Source organism: Pelodiscus sinensis, chromosome 1 (genome assembly GCF_049634645.1).
Source record: "Pelodiscus sinensis isolate JC-2024 chromosome 1, ASM4963464v1, whole genome shotgun sequence".
NCBI lineage: Eukaryota > Metazoa > Chordata > Testudines > Trionychidae > Pelodiscus > Pelodiscus sinensis.
In genome coordinates this window covers 15,140,502-15,164,579 of record NC_134711.1, presented here as the reverse complement: position 1 = coordinate 15,164,579, position 24,078 = coordinate 15,140,502, and the positions used below count along the sequence as shown (strand labels likewise).

The 24,078-nt window shown below is 45.1% G+C and overlaps 2 protein-coding genes across 3 annotated transcripts in view; one reads left to right on the top strand and one right to left on the bottom strand.

Moving 5' to 3' along the window:
- DMTF1 (cyclin D binding myb like transcription factor 1) overlaps positions 1–2,155 on the top strand; it is a 54,742-nt gene extending 52,587 nt beyond the window's left edge. For both annotated transcript variants that reach the window (XM_075926131.1, XM_075926126.1), the window contains exon 17: positions 685–2,155. In XM_075926131.1, the coding sequence (XP_075782246.1) occupies positions 685–794 (110 nt within the window). In that variant the 3' untranslated portion in view covers positions 795–2,155. The remainder of the gene's footprint in view (positions 1–684) is intronic.
- Positions 2,156–2,291: 136 nt separating this feature from the next.
- Positions 2,292–23,765, bottom strand: TMEM243 (transmembrane protein 243). The gene is made up of 5 exons (XM_006117123.4): positions 23,609–23,765; positions 22,239–22,554; positions 6,034–6,084; positions 4,281–4,385; positions 2,292–2,514 (listed from the first exon to the last, which is right to left on the bottom strand). Exons 2-5 carry the CDS (start codon positions 22,314–22,316, stop codon positions 2,392–2,394), a joined length of 357 nt encoding a protein of 118 aa, XP_006117185.1. The 5' UTR covers positions 22,317–22,554; positions 23,609–23,765; the 3' UTR covers positions 2,292–2,391.
- Positions 23,766–24,078: the final 313 nt, after the last annotated feature.

The window sequence follows — 24,078 nt, the reverse complement described above, 5'->3', positions numbered from 1 at the left end:
AGACATTTGATTAATGCAATAGGCCTGAAACAAGATTCTTTAGTTCAACATGGTAATTGATGCACAAAATGATTAGAGGAGCTCATAGCCTTTATCCATGGAATTTTCTTGTAACTTACCTTCCAAATCATTGTTAGTTTGAAATTTTAGAAATCACCCTCTTTAAAGGATTTGAAAGGTTTTTTTAAAAAACAAGGATGTTATGCATCAGTTTGTTTTCCTCCAATGCACCAGTGTTACATGCTAACTAATTAGTTTACATTACCTGTACTGTAGCTGAAAGAACATTGATGGGTGTTAGCATTTCCAGCCTTTGTGGAAACCACTCAGTGTGATGCTTGAATTAGAGATAGATCAGCAATTTTTGTTCAGTGTGTAATTCTGTATACCTCCCATGACCACTGGGGATCATGTCTGCAAACAGTCAACTTGCGCAAAATCAAGCAGATTACTCTGATGGGCTGAGAGCTAGAGATTGCTGACCCCTGAACTAGCACGTCTCAAGAGTAGCTGCATTTTTAGCTCATGCGGTAAGCTCCAGAGGTCCCAGGTTCAATTCTGCCTGTCATTGTTACAAGTGGGCTTGTCCTACATTTTAATAGTTTTATTTAAACTGATTCAAAACATATGTTTTTTATAGCAGTACAAGAAGTTTTGAGTCTAACATGTTATGGCTCATTGCAGATCCTATCTTGCAACACCATGGAGAGGGATCACACATTATTGGCTCATGTTTGGACAGTCCTGATTCTGAAGATTCAAAGGATGTTGAAGACTTAGTCAGTTGTCACTAAGAAGCAGTATCATGTCTGTTTTCTTAATGAATCTGTTTGCATCATGAAATTACAGTGGCAACCCTGTACCACCTTCCAAAGAAAGAAGTCAATCCACATATTTAAAACATTCTTTAGTTGAAATGGCTACAATGCACTTTTACTGCTTATAAGAATATTTACCTCATTTGTAAAGGGGTACAGCAGCTAACTCAAACCCCAGTTCACTGCTTTTCAGCAAGGGGTTATTAAGAGTCTCAGTTGCACACTGCTAGGAACCAGTCAGTAATTGACCTGGCTGTTGCCCTTGTGTTGGATTTTATGCACCTTGAAAACTGGATAGGAGCCAAGGACTTAGCCTGTTAGTGCAGCAGCAAGAATTTGTTTGCACACATGGAGAATGGATGAGGATTTCTGCACTTACTGGCTTAGAGTTAAAACTTGTTACTTTTCCTTCTGAAATGTAGCTGAGGATTGCTCAGTGACTTTCAAAGGTGAGGGCAAGGGCAGGAGCAGCATGGCAGAAGGGGTCTGTTTTCCCAGTCATTTGATGTACCAGTATTCCCAGCACATAGGACACTAGTTACAGATGCTTACAGGGTTGTCTTTCACTGTGCCTGTTCTGAAGAGTCCATTGCTGGCAATGGAGGGAGTTGCAAAGAGATCAGATGTGAAAGATTTTAACTTTTTTTAAAGTACAAAAAAAAAATCACTACAGCAGGTTCAATAAAAGGGAAACTTAGGAGAAAGGGAAGGCTATTGAGGTCCACCAGCATCTCTTTAAAGCTCAGAGAACAAAAAAGCCTCTACTCTTCATAGGCTATGCCAAGGAGGGTGGAGACTGCCTGCCTAACTAGCTAGTCTCATTACACTTCCAGCTATCTCTCTGAACATGAGTTGTATGCAGCACATTAATATTGGGGATGGCAAGGAGGTAGCAACATCCTTGGCAAGGTCTTGAAGAAGGAGCTCAGTGATAGTTTGAGCCTATGTCCCTAAAGCAGTGCAAAGCAATTAATTCAACACTTCAGGCTCATAGCAGACACACTAGGCTGAGCAGCCTTTTAAGTGTGCGTGTGTGAGTGTGGGGAAAAATAACTATAGAAATTAAAGACTGATGTATAAATTATTTTATTTATTTCTGTAATTAGCTCTTCATAATCAAAGTTGGTCTTTCAGTCTGTGGTTTTGTTAATGTGAAATTAAGTTGTAGTTTCAACAAAAGGTTGCCTAGGGAACAAACAATTGTATAGCAGTTTAAACAAAAATAAAAGTTTGTCTTATGTAACTGTAAGATGCCATTTATTTATTCTGTGTTACAGACCTTTGCAATGCTGCAGTTATTTGTACAATAAAAATGCGGATTTTTCCAAAATGAAAAAGCTTGTCCCCTTCTGAAACATCAATATACTTGGAATGTGCAGTAAGTGCAAAATTAGCTCTTTTTAAAAAAGCAAAATGTCACGGTGTATGGCAATAATTCTTCCCAACATGAGGGACTTTAGATAAACATTTACATGAAAAAATCATGTACTGAGTATCTCCGACCAACCCACTTCCTCATCCCTCTCCAGTTGATTATCTCCTTTTTAGGGTGGTTCTAAGTACAGTCTCACATTCATTTACCCACTTCATGGAAGTACAAATTGGCACATATACATAACATGACAATAGAAAATAAGATGTAGTAAATGAGATTCCTAAACTTAGGTTCCAAGTCTCCTTGTCGATACCAGTAGATCTAGAATGGAGAGAGTGATGTTGCATTAGAAATAAAGTCAGGTATTTATATGCAAAATAAACTGTCTACAATTCAGTGCCAGAGTAGGTAACTATGTGAAACTAAGAACTTCTAGGATTTTATTTACCCCCTATCCTCTTTTAAATCAGACCAATGAGGAGAGAGCATTTGCTGCTTAAGAGCTAGAAACCTCACTGAAAACCTCTCTCAGTATTCTTATAGAATGCAGGAAGATCTTAACCTCTCATATATTGCCTGCCAGTACCACACTGCTTACTTATCACTCTTCTAGACTAACACCATTTTGTTTTGAGAAATGTTAATTATGCAAGAGATGAGGCTGGTGACCTTGCTTTGCAAACACTAAGGCCATGTCTACACTGGCAGCTTCTTGTGCAAAAACTCTTCCAGAAGAGTGTGTCTACACTGGCATGTGTGTTTGTGCAAGAGCATCCATGCCAGTGTAGACACTCTCTTGTGCAAGAAAGCTCCGATGGCCATTTTGACCATAGGGCTTTCTTGCGCAAGAAATTCATGTTGCCTGTCTACACTGGCCTCATGCGCAAGAACAGTTGCGCAAGAGGGCTTATTCCTGAGCAGGAGCATTATAGTTCTTGCGCAAGAAGTCCTGATTTTATACAGTAAAACGTCAGTTTACTTGCGCAAGAATACACGGCCAGTGTAGACAGGCAGCAAGTTTTTGCGCAAGAGCGGCTGATTTGGCTCAAGATCACACCAGTGTAGACACAGCCTATGGCCTGGTCCATACTAAAAGTTAGGTCAGTTTAACTATGGTACTTGGTGAGAAAAATCCACATTGTAGTGTAGTTAAAACAGACATTGTAAACAAGCCCTTAGAAATAAATGTCAATAAGCCATTAACATTTAAAGTAGAGTTCTCAATGGCTGTTTGAATTCCCTAGCTTTCAGAATTATGGCTAAACAAATGAGTCAAATTAAAAAAAAAAAATCTTACTAGTGAATGCCAGAAAGTCTTTGAGGTGCCAAATTTAACTGTGTCCCTATCCTCTTTCCTGTGACAACTCTCACCAGTACAGATGTTAATTTGTGCCTGTTTTGTAAGAAGACATATCATCGCTAGAGGTCTACAAAATTCATGGTCATGAAAACTGTCATGGACTGTGAAATCTGATCTCCAGCTGCCCAGGTCTAACAGCAGCGCCACTGCCAGCAGCAGCAAAGAACTAAGGGTTGGCATACCAAGGCTCCCCTACAATAGGCTTATGCTCCCCTTTTGGGTCAGGGTTCCCCATCTGAGAAGTCACACTGTAGTGGCCATGGCATAAATAACAAATTGAGATGTGTAATCTCTGTGAAATCTGCTAATTGTGCCGTGTGATTTAAATAGATCCTCTAGCTATAGCATGGTCTTTTGTTGTACAATGAGACCTGTACGCTCTCTGTAGCAAGCACAGGGAAAAGCCAATTGCGAACATGTGTTAGATAGTGGGATGTTGTGGCCTGTATGCTCAGTAGGGAGCAATAGGATCACAGAAATTGGAATGGAAGAGATTGTCCCCCTACACTAGCAGAATAAAGGCTCAACATAACAGCATGGCTACTTTGGGCCAATGCCTCATCTGGACTTTAGTATAGCCTACCAGCTTTCAAGTGAGCCACATGTAATACAATCTAGAGGTTGGGTGGAGCTAGCTCACTACAGTATTATGAAAAATACATGATATGTTAGGTACATAAGTAATACAATTCTGTATATATTTCACAATAAATGTAGTGATACTTACAAGTATGCCAACAGAAACACTACATAAGAAGATGCAGAAAGCAAAAAATATATTCACTGGTTTTGGAGGTAGTTGAGGAAAGACAAAAGCACTGATCAGAGTGACCTGTACAGAGAAATACATTTTCACTAGCAAAACAAACAAAAAAAAACCCACACCAGTACCCACTCAGATAAGCAAAGTTATCAAATGACCAAGGAAACAATTCAGGATTCCAATTTGGGGGTGTCTCTCATTATAACCAAAGTTCTGCGCATCATACTGTGGAACTATGGCAAGAGGTATGAAGAAGATGGAGGCATGAGAGAGTGGAAAGGACTAAGAATATAATTTTTAAATAACTAAGTATCAGTACCTTAATAATTGTACAACTGATTTAAGAAGTTTAATCCCCATCCAATGGCCCACTACAGTCCTCATGTCCACATAAGACAGACATCTGTCCTTCTGCCCAAAGGACTGTAACCATCGTTCATAGATGCAGGTCTTGCATCATTATCTTGTACCTTGTCACCTCAAAATCAGGCCCTATATAACTGGGTCTAACTTTGAGGGGTACTCAAAAGTTCCAACTGACTATATAGCATATGGCTTAACATTTGGGTAGCCAAAGTAGTACTGCAGTCTCCTACTCTTTGCAATAGCTAATTTACTTCTAAGGTTCTGGTCATGTTTATAAATTATGTACATGGTCCCCATGGCTATGTCTACACTGGCGGGTTCTTGCGCAAGAATCCGCAGAGCGTCCACACTGCCCTCCCTCTCTTGCGCAAGAAGATTTACAGTACGGCGTGGTAAGAGAGGGCTTCTTGCGCAAGAGCTACGCTCTTTTCTAACAGGTGTAAGCTCTCTTGCGCAAGAGGTCAGTGTGGACGCATGGCAGGGGTTTCTTGCACAAGAAAGCCCTATGGCTAAAATGGCCATCAGACCTTTCTTGCGCAAGAGAGCATCTACACTGCCATGGATGCTCTTGCACAAAAGCACATGGCAGTGTGGACGTGTTCTTGCACAAGACTTCTTGCACAAGAACCGTTGCGCAAGCTGTTCTTGCGCAAGAAGCCGCCAGTGTAGACCTAGCCCATCTGTCTTCCAAACCACTTCCCTACATATGGTCCATCCCAGCATTATTGCTTTGAAGGGATGTTTTGGCTACATGTCCCTAAGATGAAGCTCAAGGGAGCAGTGAGGCAGGAGGTTCTCTGTGACAGGCATGATGTTCTAGCCTGCTTTTGTTCAAGGCTTCTCTTTATCTGGACTTTCCAATAACAGGCTGAATTCCCTGAATAGTCAGTCTTCAGATGCTACTCATCACGTTGGCTCTCAAAGGCAGGAGAGTCAGTGGCTGCCATCACAGAACATGGAGTAGGCTCATTTTTGTGGTAGCAGTTGGTTCTTTTAAGAGATGGAGAAAGCACAGAGAGATAGCACAGCAACGGGTGCCTCAAACATGTAAAAATATCATCCAGTACCAGGAAGTCTTGCTGAAGAGTTCCTTTCTCACATGGCTTTGGGAACTTTTACTTGTTTTTAAAAAGGACTCAGTTCCCTCAAAGCAGCAGCAGCAAATAACGCTGCCCAAAAGAAAATTGTGTTCTCCCTTCCCTAAAGGCAAAGGGTGTCAAATTACTGGAAGCACTTGGGGCTAAAACCTGGGCCCACTCAAGTCAGTGGAAGTTTTGCCATCAAACTTCTAACAGAATTAGGATTTGGACCTTAGAAAGAAATGAAATAGTTTAGGAAGTGGAATACTTACTATAAGCAGCAAGAATGTTAAGCTGCCAACAGCTAAGTTGATGATTCTATCCTGGAAGACAAAAAAGGAGAGTAACACACTTAGTCCTCTCATTTATAATCGTAACGTGTAATTAGTGTGTGTATTACACCACCACGTAGAGGCTCCAGTAGAAATCCTGAGTGCTATTATACTATGCACTATGGTTGAGGGGCTCAATCCCCAAGGAACTTAAAATTTAAGTAGACAAGACAAACCAATGTTTTAAATTCCATCCTTCATCTCTATGATGTTCTACTTTGAAATGTAACGACACTTTACTAGAGATCTTCTAGTCTGTATTGAGAGCAAGAGTTGCTGACTTCAAATGGCAAAAGGAACCTTCAGCTCCTTTCAACTTCTACAAGCCCTGCAGAGCCCAACCTTATTCTAAGGGTGTGTCTAGACTACATGCCTCCGTCGACGGAGGCATGTAGATTAGACAGATCGGCAGAGGGAAATGAAGCCGCGATTAAAATAATCGCGGCTGCATTTAAATTTAAATGGCTGCCCCACTCTGCCGATCAGCTGTTTGTCGGCAGATCGGGGCAGTCTGGACGCGCCGCGTCGACAAAGAAGCCTTTCTTGATCGGCACAGGTAAACCTGGTTTCACGAGGCATACCTGTGCCGATCAAGAAAGGCTTCTTTGTCGACGTGGCGCGTCCAGACTGCCCCGATCTGCCGACAAACAGCTGATCGGCAGAGTGGGGCAGCCATTTAAATTTAAATGAAGCCGCGATTATTTTAATCGCGGCTTCATTTCCCTCTGCCGATCTGTCTAATCTACATGCCTCTGTCGACGGAGGCATGTAGTTTAGACGTACCCTCAATGAGAGGAATGGATTCTGTTTCCTATGCATTAACAGTGGCTTTAAAAAAAAAAAACCCATACACCACAACACCACCATCTTTCCTGTGTTACCGCACCCTCATACATATGTATCAACCCACTAAGCCAGCAGAATTGCACAGAGCTCACACACCTCATTTGGTACATACAATCTTTATTCCCAGCAATGATGAAGGAGGAGAGAACCCAGCCAGACACAGTTCTTATGCCAAGTTTGTAGGGCTCGGAGAGGACAACCGACCATCTTTGTACTTTGAAGCCAAGGATGACCAGTTCCCAAAGGTACATGCCAAAATGATTCATATGCAGAGGAGCAGACATATAGAATAGCAATATTCAGATCATTAGCAAGTCTAAATGTTTAAAGAGTTACACCTTAGTACATACTTAAAGTGAAGAATGCTTTTATTAATCTGTCAAGCCCTGTCACAAAGATTTGAAAGCATTTGTCACAGACAAGACCATGTTCTAACCTGACAGCCACTTTGTCCTGGGGCTGATTTTATTTTTAAATATAGTTTTTTAAAGTTAAAATGTGAGACGCAAAAAACAATATTTGTGTGGGGCTTTCAAGAAACATAATGTTGTGCCAAGAAACTATTAACTCTGCCTAGGTGTAATCTGGGGGGGGCAAGGAAGGGCATGTTATACTCTGACATTAAGTTGTCATCAACCAAACAGAACAGGTATTCATCAGCTTTCAAAATAAGCTCACCCATTTGCCCAGGAGAAAGGATGCTCTTGATTAATAGAGGATGCAGGAAAGTGGCTGTGAGGAGAAGGGTGGGAAAGAAAGTAAGTGTTCCGACCCCCAGAAGTGTACGACCGCAGTGCCAATTGTGTTACCTGAAGGTACTTTTAGCCATTTCAAGATTCATGCCCATGGTGACCCTTGATAAGTAGAGGAAAAACCCAGAAAGGACAGGATGGGTTTGACCTCCCTAGTCCGGCACTGTCAGGACCAGATTGGTCCCAAATGAGAACATTTGCTGGACCTGGGGAGGTCCCCTGCCACTGGCCCCCAAGCCCACTGCTTGCAGGCTGCCCCCCTCCCCCCCCCGACACTCACACACCCCGGCTTGGCTGCTCACCCAGCTGCTGCTGATTCCTTGGGCAGCCCAAGCTCTGGCCCTGTGCTCCTGGGGGCTGCCAAGTACACATTGACATCCCTAGTCCCTGCTGGATCACAGATATTGCCAGACCAGAGTGTGCTGGTTTTTGTAGGTGCAACCTGTAATTTATACCAAAGCAGCACCTAGAAATTGTATCAGAGATTGGGCCCCCACTGGGCCAGGTGCCATACAAAGACATAGTGAAAAAGTCCCTGCCCCAAGGAGCTGACAGCCAAACAAACAAGGCCGGGGGAAGAGAAACAGAGCTACTCACCCCAGGACAACACAACAGGTCAGTAGCAGGGTCAGGAACGGAGTCCATTTCTCTACTCCAGCCCAGGTTCACAGCCATGGGGCCAGGCTGCCTCCTGGCAGTACACATTTCAGATGCTAACCAAGGATGTGCCCACACAGCGCAGAGAGCACGAGAGCACAGAGGAATGCATTTCAATCACAGAGCCAAGAGCAGCTTGAGTTTCAGCAATGACAGCTCTTGGGAACGTTAATGGGGACCAAAGAAAAAAAGAAAAAACCAAGGACCATGGCAGTTCTCCACTAAGGCGCATTTCTGATCCAAGGCACAGCTCAGTTTAATTTCAGAGGCCATTGCTGCACCTGAACCTTGATGACAATAAAGCCCTATGCCACTGCAACTCCCCCCTTACGACAGCAGGCAGAACTGTAACATTCCTGGTGAACAGTGCACAGGAGACAGCAAGACTTCAGAAGTTTGCCAGCCACTTCCCTGCTCACTAGACTGATCTGAAAGTCAAGCATCACTCAGAGGGCTCCAGCGAGGTGAGAAAGTTAGCTCCACTGTCACCCATTGCTGGGCATAGCAGCCACGCTGTCCTCCCTGGCTATCACAAAGAGCTCTGGGATTCGCAGTAAAGGGGCACCAACTTTAACATAAGCCTCTAGCTAGGACTGAAGAGTCAATCTCCATCTCCTGCTAGTGGCTGAAAGGGGGAAGAAGCTTTCTGTCATACCCCCTCTCTTCTTTCAGAAGGGATCATTGTTACCACAGGCAACTGAACGGCAATGAAACTGATCAATTTGGTTAGTTTCATTCTGCTACTGCTGTGCAGAGCCAGGAGAAGCAGCAGTAAGAAAGGAGCAGTCTGCAGAGTTCAAAGCAATGCTGCATTACTTGACCAATGTATCACATTTGGATGGGTTTTTTGTTTCTACAGGGCTCAAATTCTGTAGTAGTTGATGGCTTGGAGCAGCGTTTCTTAAACTTTTTAAGACCGAGAAACACCAAACAATTTTTTTATGAGGAATACCAAGGATTTTGTATTGAGGGAAAAAGGGGGGAGGGAGTTATTGACACGTAGGTGTTCACTACAAGGCCCATCTCAGGACAATGGCTGTGGCCACAGACCAGGCTACTTTCTCTGATCCGTCGAGAGCCGGGTGTAGAAGAAGGTGGCTTGGTGCGAAGGGTGCATAAGTCTTTTGCTTATTGCTTATCGCCATAGGGAGCCCCGCAAAGTTAAGTTGCTCAGGCTTCAGCATCAGCCCTCAGTGGCGGGGCTTGGGCTGCAGCTTTCTGCCATGGGCCCCAGCAAATCTAACGCCAGCCCTGCCCTCTGGTTTATGGATCCTCCGAAACTGCTTGCAACCCCCAATAAGGCCCGGACTCCATGTTGAAAACTAATGGTCTAATGCAAGGTTCTCCCACTCGCCCTCACAGCAGGGTGAGACGGTGAGAGTGACTGCATCCTTCTGATGCTTGCACGCAAGCTCTTAGCTAAGCATCCCCAGCCTAACGTATCTGTTGTCAGACCACACTCTGTGGGCCTGTAGAGGCCCGTGGGGCTCTTACTGAGTGGCAGAGAGCCTGCTGGCTGACATAGCGACCCGTCTCCTTGTTGTCAGCTGCATTGAGAGACCCTGAGCACTTCCCTAATGGCCCTTGACACACATTTAGGAAGTTACTGAAGTTGCCAAGGAGAAGTTGTGCAATGGCAAACAGGAAAGAAGTCGGGCTGCCCACGTTGGTTGGTCAAATTCCTGGAGGTTTCTTTGTGTGACGATGTCTTTAATTGAAGATTAAACTTTATTTCCTGGAGATTCCAGGCCAGTCTTGGAGAACTGGGAGCCCTAAAGGGACAGTGCTTACAAGCAAAGGGCCTCAGTGCTGAAGACCTACGTTCTGTTCCTGCCTCCATCACATATGTGCAGAGAGACCCTAGACAGATCACCTCACCTTTGGGCATAGTTTCCACATCCATGGTACTTAGAGATCTGTCTGCGCTGTAAGTTGTGTCCCGCATATGGAGCTCAGTGCTAAATGTGCTGCCACCCTGGAGGTGAAACAGCTGCTCAGCTCCTGTAGTGCACAGGCGCACAGGCCTGTAGACAGATGTTCTAACCAACCGAAGACTGTATATAGGTAGAGGAGAGGAGTGCCCCCTATTTGAACCCGGCTGTCCATACTCCTGCTAAGGGAACACTGGGGGACAAGTTATTTTGTGTGTCTTCATTTTCCCCTGCACTGAGGATACTATTTAAAGCAGGAAGAGGGAAAGCCGCTCATGGCAGCGGTGAAGGACCAAGATCAAGCATCTCAGATTTAGACAGTGGGAACTGCTATTAAGGTTTACAAAAGAACACAGATCCCAGGTGTTTTGTTCACAGCATTCACCCAGAGAAGTTTGTTTTTCTTTAACGCTCCTGCAGAAAAGTTTCACGGCAAAACTCTTGTATTCCTTAGTTCTCAGAATAAGGAGAGAGAGAAAGCAGGCTGAGAGGCACAGCTCAATCTGCCCGCAGGCTGTCTGCAGAACCAACCGCTGCTGGATCCAGAGATCGCAGGCTTCCATACAGAGCTCCCTAGCATGCAAGCAGGATCAGGAAAAAACCCTGAAATCTAAAGTGACATCCTACAAGTGTAACACCATTTTAAATACACCAGAATATGAAAATACAAAATTTCATCATGGTCCTTTCACGTGGGCTGACATCAAAGAATGGTCATGGGTCAAGATTTTTCAACAGCAGCTAGTCATCTTGGGTACCTATCAGGAGGCTTTCTGGGGCCGGATCGTACTCACCATGTAAACAGGCCTGACTTTAATAAAAAGATCTCAGATTAGGCACCCAAAATTATCAGCTGCTTTTGAAAATAATAATAAACAAACCCCTTGCTCATTCATGGAGTCAGACAAGACTTTTCCTTCTGCTTGTGTATCAAGTTCGATTCAATCCCAAAACGATGAAATCACAAGACATGCTCCTGAGTAGGGAATCCCTCAGGCTCAGGGACCCACAAGACAGCTGATCAAAGACCCCAATCCCACATCAGTAATTACAGTAAACATGAAGTCAGAGTGACAGTTAAAGCAGCAACAAGTCTGTGCCAGGAGCAGCTCTCTAACTTGTGGTCAGTTTAACAGCTAAATCTAGCTGATTAACCAATTCCATTTCAAGGTCTAAATCCCCATGTCAGGAACGGTTGCAATTAAACAACATTTTAGGGACTTGAGGTTAACCCCACTTGGGGGGGAGGGGGAGGCTAAAAAGTTCCAAATATACCACCAGCAGAACAAGGTATTTCAGGATACTGAGATTAGAGTAACTGATCCTGAAATCCCAGGATTGCAGAAGTGATCTGAGACTGTATTTCCCAGCACACAGTGACACTGCAGCTCCTGACAGCTTAGTACAGCAAAAAGGTTAAACATCTATAAGCAGGAAACAGAGATGGCTAAAGGGATTGTTAATGGGATGGAGCCTCCCATCTCTGGTCCCTCTGACTACCGACACAGGTCAGTAGTGACTAAAAGCAGACCCTGATGTCTGTTTGGACCAATACCCAAAGGGTACTTCTACACAGTGTTATTTTGGAATAAATGAGTTATTCCAAAATAACAGTCCACATTTACACTATAAGCAATTATTTCAACAGAATGTCGAAATAATGTCGAGCTGGAGGACTTCTTACTCCGACGCCTGTAACCCTCATTTCACGAGGAATAAGGGAAGTCGGACTCCCTGTTGCACAGACAGCACCAAAAGCCGAAATAAGCTATTTCATCTTCAGCTACGCAAGTGACGTAGCTGAGGTTGCATAGCTTCTTTCGGCTTTTGCCCTGCTGTGTAGACATGCCCAGCGAGAACAGGAGGTTAGTGGAGTTGCCAGCACACAGGTGTAAACAATACACACTACAGCTGTCATCCTCAGTGGCAAAGAGCCCAAGGATAGAGAGGGCCAGCGGAGCAGATCTATGCCTCCCCTCTAGAGCAGCGTTTCACAAACTATGGGCCGCGGCTCGGTACCAGTCTTCCAAAAGTTTGTGAATGGATTTACTGGTCCCCGTGTCAAAAAGTTTGGGAACCCCTGCTCTAGAGGCAATCCCCACCAGGTCAGGAGAGAGGCATGTAGGCAACGAAATGTGGTGAGATAAATACAATTGCCGCTGTGATCTGATCTTCGCCTGCAGAAAGGGCTTTGCTCTCCATGGTTATCATGCAAGAAAGCATAGTTACTAACATACTGCAGTGCACACCAAAATGTTAAGCACACTAAAGACTGAAAAGTAGCCACTGCCCAGATTAAATGTTGCCCGTGCAACTCTGATTCCATCCCCTTGTGCATTGTGATACGGAGGTTTAATTACATAATCACATAGTATTTTCCACAGGATCCTCACCTCATTCAGTACACAGGATGACAGCAGTCACTGAACAGGTAGCTAATTTTTATCCTCATGATTCAACAAACAGCCTCATTTAACTCCCACAATTCAAGCTCTGCCCTGAATACAGAACTACTAGCTTTCTCATTGCCTTTTCTACATTGCATTCATGATTGGTAGCCAAGCAGCTTACACCTGTTGGGAGGTTGAGGAGAGGGGACCAACTCGCACTATTTTTGACCAAACAGTTCACCATCAAAACATGTAATTTTACCAAAATATTTTATAGGAAAGTTAAATGGGGAAAAGGTAGAAATGCTTCGTTTCAACTATCATTTTGTTTTGACTTCTATTTATACTATTTTAATATAATACAGAAGTTGAAATGAAATTATTTTAAGAGAAATTATTTTGATGACCCCAAACTGTTTTTGTTTTGGGGAGGTTTGTGTGTGTGTGTGGGGGGGGGGGGTAATTTTCTTTTTCAGGAAATGTTGGCTTCTTGTTCCAATATGGGATAAAAAAAAAGTTAGAATTTGCAATCTGCGGGAAATTTTGGTTCCAAACTTGATCCATTTATTTTCACACTCTCTCTCAGAGGACAGGGGTATTAGTAACCCCATTTTCAAATAAGGAATATGGTCAAAATCATCATCAAATGACCATTGGTTTTGTGTGCCCCACTTGAGATACCTAGAGCCTAATTTTTCAGAGCTTAGCATGTTATAGCACTTTGTATGTTCAAAGCAAAACTTTGTTAGCACTTGTGTCACACACTAACTGACCTGTGTGGACCAAGCTGCTCACACTAAAACTCTCCCCCCTCCCCCCCCACAGAGAAGTTAGAAGAAGTTTTCCCAAAAAGTGCAGTCTGAAGCAGTCATCCAGCTCAGTTTGCCTCGAGGGTGCTGCAGGCAGGGCTGCTGGCTGGGGGCCACTTAGGTAAGCACCTCCCAGCCAGAGCCTGTCTTTGACACCCCTGCATCCCAACTCCCTCCCGCAAGTCACCATCCAAACTTTCTGCATTTCCCTGTCCCAGGTCACAATTTCCTTCCAGACCCTGTACCCACTCCTATCTCTCCCCCAGAGCAGAATCCTCTCCTGCACCCAAACATCCTCCCAGACCCTGCACCCTAAGCCCCTGCCCCAGGTCACAACCCCCTCCTTCACCTAAACTCCCTCTCAGACCCCACACCATCTCCTGCACCCCAGTCCCCTACCCCAACCTCCCTTCTGCCCCAATCTCCATACTAGATCCTGCACCTCTGCCATAGAAAAGTACGGCCCTTGACCACTTACCAAAATCTTGGAGTAGCCCCCCACCAAAAATTATTGCCCAGTCCTGGTTTAACCAATAAGCATCAGCTTTTTGGTAAACTAGTTAAACTAACATCCCTAGTCCAAACACAGCTACGATCCCTACAGCCCCCCTTAACCAACCTAGCCATGCTAGTAGAACTCTAGTTATAACCAAGTTGCACTGGTTGTTTTCCATACGAGTTAGGTGCCTAATGCCAAGAAGGATCTGCTCAACATGGACAAGAGCTGATAGCTTGAAGAACCAGTCAGCCAACAGGCACACGGCACCGGCCTATGGGCCTCAGCCTTGCAAGGAGTAATTCTCACATTGGCACATTTGCACAGGTTGTGGTAGACATAGCTCTAGTCACTGCTTCAAGAGCTTGCCTTTGTACAGGGCTGACTTTCAGAGATGCTGAATACCAGCAACACCATTGACTTCCCGTGGTGTTGTGACTGCTTGGCATCTCTGAAAAGCCAGGTCTGGGATGCCCTTCAGTCCTAGTGATTCCTGATATGCTTTACAGCAGGGGTGTGGAACCTCTGGCCTTGCCTTGATCTAGCCTATGAGACCTGGGGTTCCCCCACTACAAGCGGGGAGCCAGCACTCATGCTCTGGCCGTGCAAGGGCCCCCCCCCAAGCCTCGCAGGCCTGGTCAATGAAAGATGAATCCAACCAGTGGGCTCTGTCTGGTCGGAGGAAGCGGCTCTGCACACTGCAGGAAATCACTCCCTGCAGGCATTGCCTTCTGTCACTCTCATTGGCCAGAAATCCCAGCCAATGGGAACTGCAAAGGTGGGGTCTACAGGGAGTGCTTTCCTGCAGCGTGCAGAGTTGTACTAATACACAAGTACTGCCTCCTCTCTCGGAACGATACCAGGTAGGCACCACATCCCCTGCCCTCTCCCACCCAGACCCTGCACCCTCCTCCTGCCCAGACTCCACAACCCAACCCCCAACCCACTCCTGCCCAGACCCCACATCCTTACCCCCCCCCCAGCCTGTTCTTGGAGCACTCCCTCCCTTCCAGACCCCACCCTCTCGGCCCCAACCTGTTCCTGCACCCTCATTTCAAGCCCGCTCCTGTACTCTTCCACCCAGGCCCTGCCCTCCCACCCCCAGCCCGCTCCTGCACCCTACCACCCACCCAAACCCCAGACCCCTACCTCCAGCTCTGCCAGCCCCCTCCAGTACACTGAACCATTCACTTTTGGCCCCACCCCCAGAGCCTAGGAGAACCACACAAAATCTACTAGTCCCGGGCCTCCCCAAGAGTGAATCCAGCCTTTTGGTGCTTCTAACTGATATATTCCACCTTGTAGTAAAAATTCTTGGCATTAGTCCCCAAGTGCACTATTTAATTTGCATGCTCACTTTCCTAGCCCCTCTATTACTCCAGGTTTCAAGGTCACTCAGATCTTGTATGACCCAGATCTTGTATGATAGCCCCCATCTTCCTCCATACGGGCAACACCTCACAGCTCTGTGCCATCCACAAGTTTTATTAGCACACTCCCACCTCTTGTGACAATGTCATTAAAAATGTTAAATAAGACTGGGTCCCAAACTGGACCCCTGAGGAACTCCACTAGTAACCTCCCTCCAGCCTGACAGTTCACCTTTCAATATGACCTGTTGAGGCCTCCCCTTTAACCAGTTCCTTGTTCATCTTTCAGTTCTCATATTAATCCCCATCTTGCCCAATTTAATTAATGATTTCCCATGTGCGAATGTATCAAATGCCTTACTGAACTCCAGCGAGATTAAATCTACTCAATTTCCTGTATCAAAAAAAAAACACCTGTTCTCTTCGCACAGAAGGAGATCACTTTGCTCGGGCACCGTCTGCCTCTTGTAAAACCATGTTGCGTTTTATCTCCATTACTGTTTACCTCTCGGTCCTTAACTACTTTCCCTTTCAAAATTTTTTCCAGGCCATGCACACAGCTGAGGTCAAACTAACAGGCCTGGAGTTTTCCAGATCATTTCTTTCTTCTTTCTTAAAAAATAGCAGTTCTAGTCAGAAGGTACCTCCATCCCTCCCCCCAAATTTACAGATTCCTTCAAAGTCCCTGCTACTGATCTTGCCATTTCATGTGACAGTTCCTTGAATAGTCTTGAATGGAGATTGCCAGAGTCCCTGATTCAGTGCCATTAAGCTGTTTGAGTTGGACTTCCGCCTCGGAGATGGTCATTTCTACTTCGGTATTCTCATTCCCACTGCCCCCAACTTCTTCATTAGCCATACGAAAAAACTGAGGCAGAGTATCTGTTTAGGAGTTGAGCCATGCCAGGATTATCTTTAATCTCCGTCCGATCCTCACTGATTATTGGTCCCACTTCTTCCTTCCGTGTTTTCTATATGGTCCACTTCAGCTCTGCCCAATCTTCCTATGAGTCAGTGCTGGAGGAGCAAAATAAATCAGGGCAGGAGAGATCCAGAAATCCAGGTCAGGATGAATCCCTGCTAGAAGGGGAAGGCTTGGGAAGTCTCACAGTTTTGGCATTCACCTACTAAAGAAGAGGCTGCTAACTGCTGGCTTTCACCCAGCAGCACCAAATGCTGTACTTTCAATGAAGAAGTCTGAAGTTATGGTACCATAATTCTAGCATGTACAGCAAACTAGGGAAAATTCCAGTGTAACTCAAACCTGATCTGGACAAGTCCTACACACTAGCTAAGTCCTACCCAACTTGGTTTCAGCAAATGCCGAGGTTTTAGAGCAGGCATGTCCAAAGTCCGGCCCGGGGGCCAATTGCGGCCCGTGTTCCGGTTTAATACGGCCCCCCCAGGTAATTTGGCAATATCTATCTTTTATGGCCCCCAACGAATCCATATGTATTGAGATGAATACATTGTAAAATCTCAGTTAATGTCAGTTGGTCTAAATCAGTTATAAATATATTTGGACACAACATATATACTTGGTGTTATGTTCCTGTTCATATTTTTTGAACTTAAAAGTTGACAGACAACCTTTATTACCAATAATATGTAATGTACTTTACAATGTTCCTGACATATATTTCAGCTTCCTGGATTTTTTTTTCATCTGGCCTTCAGATATGAAAGGCAGAGTGATTTAACACCTGTTTAGATTTGTCATCCATGTGACGAAATGAAAAGTATGCCGTTTGCAATAAACTTTGCATAAAATAGTTAATTTGCATTTAATTTTAATGGTTCAAAGAATGTCAGGCAAAATGGTCGGCCCTCACGCATGTTCACTTCATCAAATCTGGCCCTCTTTGAAAAAAGTTTGGACACCCCTGTTTTAGAGAGACACCTGAAATGTAGGGATGTGAAAGATGAACTGGTAAGCTTCACCCTGAGTGGGGGAGGCTTACTGGTTATGGTTAACTGGTTTGGGCTGGAGCAGCCTGACCTCAGCAGGAGGGTGCGGTGCGGGGGGGGGAAAAAGGAGGAGGCACTCCAGCCCAACCACAGCGGGCAGGGGGGTCGCTCTAGCTCATCCCCCCCGCAACCTGTTTAAATCGGTTAACCAGTTAATCAAAGTTTAACCAGTTAAGTAATTAAACAGGAGTTTACATCCGTATTGTCATGCCTTGAGGGCCCCGCAACATTTAATAAGGACTTTGGTGCCAGCAGTGCAGGGATCCTGCAGATCCCACAATTATCACACAACCCAGCCGGTGGGAGTAGGAAGCAAGGGAAGGTGGAGAAGAGCAGCACCCTAATTGATATATGACATGACTTTTCAGTTTAGAGTGATGGCTAAGACTAGTCTACTGAATGGGCCCTGCAAATCCATGGATATAATTTCTGCAGCTGCAGATGCAGATACCAATTTTGTATCTGCGCAGGGCTCTACTGATGTCTATCTGATGGCTCCTGGAGAAAGTGTGTCCATTTTATTAATTTCACAGCTCATCACCCACACTGCCATTAGACTTCGGAGAAGCTTCAGTGTACAGAAATGGAGGCGTACCCAGGTCAGTAGTTTGGAAACCCAATAGTGGGCTTCCCAATCTTCTCCTGCAAAAGCCACCAGAACCCTTATAAAGCAGCACTGTACGTAGGTAGGCTTTGTAAGTCTGGGAACAATTACTACACACGGTTATTTAGAATATAACTGTGTCCACCTGGTTTTCTTATAGATCTAGTGTCAAGTAAAGAGTAAGGCAGAGGCCAGCACCCTTGGTATTCAAGTCTAAACATGGTTCCTTCCGATCAGGTTTGAGTCACACTGGAATTTTACCCCGTTCGCTGTCCAAGCTGTACCTGTCCTAAGGGTAAATGGAGATCTTCAGTGTGGATAAGAGTGCATCAATACTATATTGTCACGCCCACTCTTGAAACAAGGGGCAAGAAATTAATGTGGTGTGAAGAGCTTTTTTAAAAATGTAGGCTCCGGTCCTTCGATCAACTCCATGTTGAGGTCTTCCACAGTCAATAAGGCTTCGCACAGGCATTCGTCGTCTCTTCTTTCCCTCTTAAATATTCACTGCATATTTACCCCTTACATTTTGAGCCCATCTGCAGTTACCTTGACTTGCACTTTTTGGTTTCTCCCGGGAACAACAATAGCAGAACACAACTAATGCTCTTTCTGGAGCATTCGATGTACAAAGAGCCCAAAAGGCTGTTTTTCCAGGGTTCTCACACAGTTAGCAGGTAGGTACAATTTTCGAGGTGCACGGTAACAAATCCACAGCTAGGCAGGAGTTCTCTGCTGTCACTCAGCTGCATGCTATGCCCACTCAAAATTTCATAGTAGCAACAGGGATAGAATTCAAGTTTGCCTGCTCTACAAGACCCAGCCCTACCACTGAAGCTACGAGGATACACTATGAGAAAGCTAGAGATTCGGCCACCAAAATCACTGCATTGTAGGGTCACTCATTCTTTCTGTGTCCCAATGAGAGGTTAAGAATTTATCGCCACTGGAACAAGCATTGGGCCAGAGAGAGACTGACTCTGTAGACCAGTGGGAGGTACATCTATACAGCAGCATTATTTTGGACAGCATCTGTTATCCCGAAATAGCATTCTGCGCATCTTAACAGCACACTCGTTATTTCAAAATACATTCGAAATAACAGGCTTCTTATGCCGGCTTCCTGTAAACCTCGTTGCACAAGGATTCAGGAAGACACCAGAATAGCGATTTATTTCAAAATGAGCGCTGTGTAAATTAGAAATAAGCTACACAATTTGTGTAGCTCAAATTGCATCGCTTATTTCGAGGTACGTGCTACTGTGTACACATACTCTGGTTGAGATGCCCCAGGAGAGGGACACCCTTCTCTAGTTACTCTTTTTTTTAAATCCACAGTGGTACAAACAGGAGAGATGGAAGAAGCTCCACATTAGAACAGCCTCATGGTAGAGAACTCTGCAAAGGATTTGAAGTGTGGTCTTCCACGTTTCCTCACCTCCAGCAGAGGGGAGACCCAGGTTAACACTCTAACCACTGGCTAGAAGTTATGAGACAGGCAGCCCTCACCCCTCCTCCTCAATTCTGAAGGGGATCTGATCCTGTAAGCAGCCTCAAAGTCTAACTAGCCATTTAGGTGGCTGAGAACACTTATTTTCCTCCAGTGGGCGAATCACTCTGAGGCCCTGGACACCAAGGCTTTGTCTACCCTACCAAGTTTTGTCGCCAAAAACTGCCTTTTGTCGACAAAATAGCAAGAGCATTCACTCTTGAAGGCAACTTTTGTCAGGAAAAACACCCACGGTTGGCAACAACAAAACTTTCACACATGAGAGAATTTTTTTTTCTTTTTCCCCTTTTTGAATTGTCAACAAAAAGCCAGCATAGACTTTGCTGGGGTTTTTTTTTTTTTTTTTTTTTTTTTAAATGGACAGAACTAGCTTCTGACAATATCTCACAATGCCTGCCCTGTTGGTTCTGCTCCGTTGTTTTGATCCCTGCTGCCTTGCAGGTAGGGTTGCCAGATGGTTTAACCAAAAATACCGGGGGGAAAAAAAAACCACTGGGGAAAAAAAATACCGGGGGGAAAAAAAAGGGACCCTGAAAGTTATTAAGCAAAAAAAATAAAACAACATTAAAACAGTATGGCCCCTTTAAGTGAGAGAGGGGAGAGGTTGAGCACTAAGACCCAGGGAAGGCATTGCTTCTCCATGCTTCAGGTCTTTTTGCTGGTGGCCATCTTGTTTTCTTGATCGAGCTCACCCCTCCCCCCCGAGAAGCAGAGGGAGCGGGTGACGGGGGGGCTGGGCCCAGTTGCCAAGCATGTCTTAGGGTTGTCAGGTGTCTGGTATTTTTGCCTCCTGGCAGGGGGGGGAAAAAAAACAGAAAATACCAGACATTTCAGGTGTCCGGTATTTTCTGAATTTTTTTACAGGACAGGCGGCGAAAATACCGGACTGTCCGGGTCAATATTGGACACCTGGCAACCCGACCTGCAGGCGTGCAGCCCACCCCTTTCAAAGCTCCGGAGGAGTATCTGACAGCTGAGTGAGCTGCTTCTTATGGGGAACAAACAAAGAACAAATCATTGGACAGTTCCTGTTCTGCTCTGCACTAGGAATGCAGTGGCAGGCAGACTGCTGCTGCAGGGGGAGGGGGACAGATGCTGTGCTGCTTTGACATTCCTCAGCCCGGAGATCTCACAGAGCGACTCACAATGCTGCTCCCAGGGCCTGAGAACGCTATGGGATACTCTGAGTTCTCCCAAGCAGCACAGGGTCAGCTCTGCCTTCCCGCAGCATTGCACTGTGGGATGCTCACCCACACTGTCAGTGTGGCCATGTCAACAATAGGAAACAGAAAAACTAGTTTGACAGGCAACTTTCGCACGTCGACAGCACTTTCTTCACCAACCTTTCCCAGTGTAAACACAGCCCAAGAGTGAGGCAGCAGAGTTCGAACCCAGAGGCAAAATTTCAGCACAGAGCAAACTTTTACCTGAAAATTTAAGCACCGAGTAAGCTTAGGCATTACAGAGGAGCCAAACCTGGGATTTATCCACCCAGGGTCTTTGTAGGCTCTAGGCAGTCTCATAATCATAGGCCTTTATATATTTATATGTAATCTAATTTAAAGGGAGAACTGCTCTATCACCTATACACCTAATAGTTAACGTGTTATATAACTATGTTAGTTGTTGACTAACGATAGCAAATTAAGTTTGATTTAGGAATTTTCTTTTCAAGTCAATGATGTATTTTTTAGGCCCTAATTTTTTGTAGGTCCTAGGCACTGTTCTTATTGTGCCTAATGGATAATGCTTAAACCCTCACTAGTGTAAGCACCTTTACAAGAAGTAGTTACCACCACTAATTTACAATGAATTTAGTTGTACCTTAGTATCTCCCATAAAGCAGCTCATGTTCAAAACATGAGGTGAACATTTTCTAATTAATCCTCACCGTACCCTAGCAAGTAGATATTCCCACCATTTCAAAGGTGATGAAGCCAAGATAGGGAGCTTGATTGACTCTCTCAAGAATTCCTGTTCCCCCATGCCTCTAGCGTGTGGACCTCCAGTCAGATGCTGAGTCCACCACTCACAAATCCATAGTTATCTCAATAAAAAAAAAAGTTAAGAGACAATCCCTGCCCCCTTCTGAAATAATCCCACGAAACCAGAGAATTTGGATGTAAATTTGCCATGGCATCGTGTTTTGCCAAGTTGCTGGAGCACAAAGAGCCCATTATTAGAAGATCCCACAAGACTGAGCAACAAACACCATGTGCTAGGCATATGCAGCTGGTAGGATGACCAGAAGTCCTGTTATTAGGGCCTTTGATTTAAATATGCAACTATATCCACCCTGCAAAAGAAAAAAACGGAAGTGTGATGATTTATCACACTTACTATCTGATCACCCTCACAACTGGGCAAGTCATGACCACATTACACGCCATCCCCATTGCACAATCATAGCATTCATTTTTTAGATGACCCTGTGCAAGGCAGCCACAACTGCCACGCTGACCTAGGATCCTACAGAGGCTCTGAAGGACTCTTCAAACTGCAAATAATTCCAGTGGCTGGCCTCTGTGCCTGTAGATCAAACAAAATCCCGCTCAGCCTCCTGCCTTTTAGAGGCAACTGTACATCTGAGAAGTGCCATTACGGGTGTGGAAGTACTTCTTGCTGGAGCAACTCAACTTAAAAAAACACTGGGGGAGAAAGCACAATTTGTAACTCTCAAAATGAGTAAGCTAGATCTTGCACAAAAATACTCCAAAAACTGCTTTTGCCAAACTCTGAGTAACTCTACCGCAGCTTCAGAAAGGACAGCGTTCCTGGTCAGAGATCTCTTCAAAGTGGAGTCAGGTCTTACCCTTGCTGAAGTTTCTCCAAAGAGAGGTCTGTTGTCCAGTCCATGGGTGCCATAGGTTCTGGTTGTATAGTCCTCCATTCCCCCTCCCCAAAGATCAGTTGTGTCACTGGCACGCTTAGAGAGATTATCTCAAAACAAAATCATCCCTGTCTCCAGAGGTCTTAAGCTCATGGCACAGTATGTGTGAGCAAGAGTTATTTATGGAACACACATCTCTCCTGGCTTTGGGTGCTACATACAACATGTGGCTCAGAGCCAAGGATCCAAGCCTCCGCTCCAAGCCTTTGCTTTCTTCTTCATGATCAGAAGCTGCTGCCTGCCAGAGACAAACACAAATGAGAAACATTGGACCTTTTTTGTTAGCTAGAAGGCAGCGTGGCTGATTTATTGTCGTTTATTTCTTCTAATTGAACTAATCAAGGCTGTTAATGTCCAGACTCTGCCAGGAGTCTTTTTCCTCTCTCTGCTGCTGCCCCAACAAAAGTTCCTTTCTTTTAAGGCTCAATTAAACACAAGCGGTCTTTCTGCAGTTGCTGCCCCTACCCCGTCACCACGGTTTCTAGTTCAAGGCCAGGGAGCTGAGAGAAGGGCAGAGGGGTTGAGTCTCGTGAGAAAGGAACTCATGCCCCATCCTCTCCCACTGGATTCTCTTCTGGTTCTCACCCAAGCAATCAGATTAGACTCGGTGCAGGGTATATAAGGGGGGAAAGGGTGGCAAGCATATTCCAGAGATTGCAACAGAAAATAGTGCTTTCCTTCTCTTCTGCCAGAACTTGTTTGCTGGGGGAAGGGACAAGTATATTTGAAAAAAAAAACAGATTTTCAATGTAAGAGTAGATTAAGTGTTGATCTACGATTTGTGTTCCCCTTCGATTTTAAATCAAGCCGCCACCAGCCCGCAATAAACTTTGATTCATGCCCCACTTACTTCCTCTACACTCAGACACGAGCTCCCCCTCCCCCCCCAAAGTATAACCCTTCTTTTTCCGGAGATCTGCAGTGGCCAGAGCAAAGGGGGAGGGGAAAAGAGCCAGGCACCAATCCTTTTTCCGTTTCCCCGCTTCCAGTCACCCATCCCTTGAAAGATTAACTAATCTCCTAAGAGAAAATACAACAAACGCTTAAGACCAAACAACAAAGCAACCCCGATCAGTGAAAAGAAACCGGATCACTTTCCCCTCCCCTCCCCACCTCTTCCCCTGCCCCGAGAGTGCACCCCCAGCCCCTCTGCATACACCCCAAACGTGAAGCCCACCCTTTCTACAAACTGGGCTGAACCCCCTCTGGGGAACATGTGTCCAAGAGGCCACGGTAGCGAACGTTCGGAAACAGAACGTTAGCGTTTCTAAGATTCCATCGCTACTACTTACCCCCGTAGCGTGGCCCAGGGAAGCTGGAGCAGATACAAGCACCCTCAATCCCCCTAGACTTTCACTGGTTAATATCCTTCCACTCCAGGCGCTGTCGCAAACCACCCTCCCTGCCTCCAGTCCAACCTCCCCCGTGATCTCACCGCCAGCCCGATCCAATCACAGGCAGGAGAGGACCTGCACTTGCTGCAATTCTTTATTTGCAGGTTTGTTTATTTTGAAAGGGAAATAACTGTTCGGGGCATTGGTACATGAATGGCCAATCAGTAACCCGGCAACGTGAGAATCAAATTATGTTAAGTTATTGTTTACCCTTAAGTGCAGCTTTATTATTAATAATAATCCAATTGAGATTTGTTAATAGTAACAATACATTGATCTTCCGTTGCTAGAGTACTTGAGCTTTTCCAAACACATGCAGAGATAACGGCCGAAGTTAGTCTATTTATTGCAGTGGGAAGACCCTCACG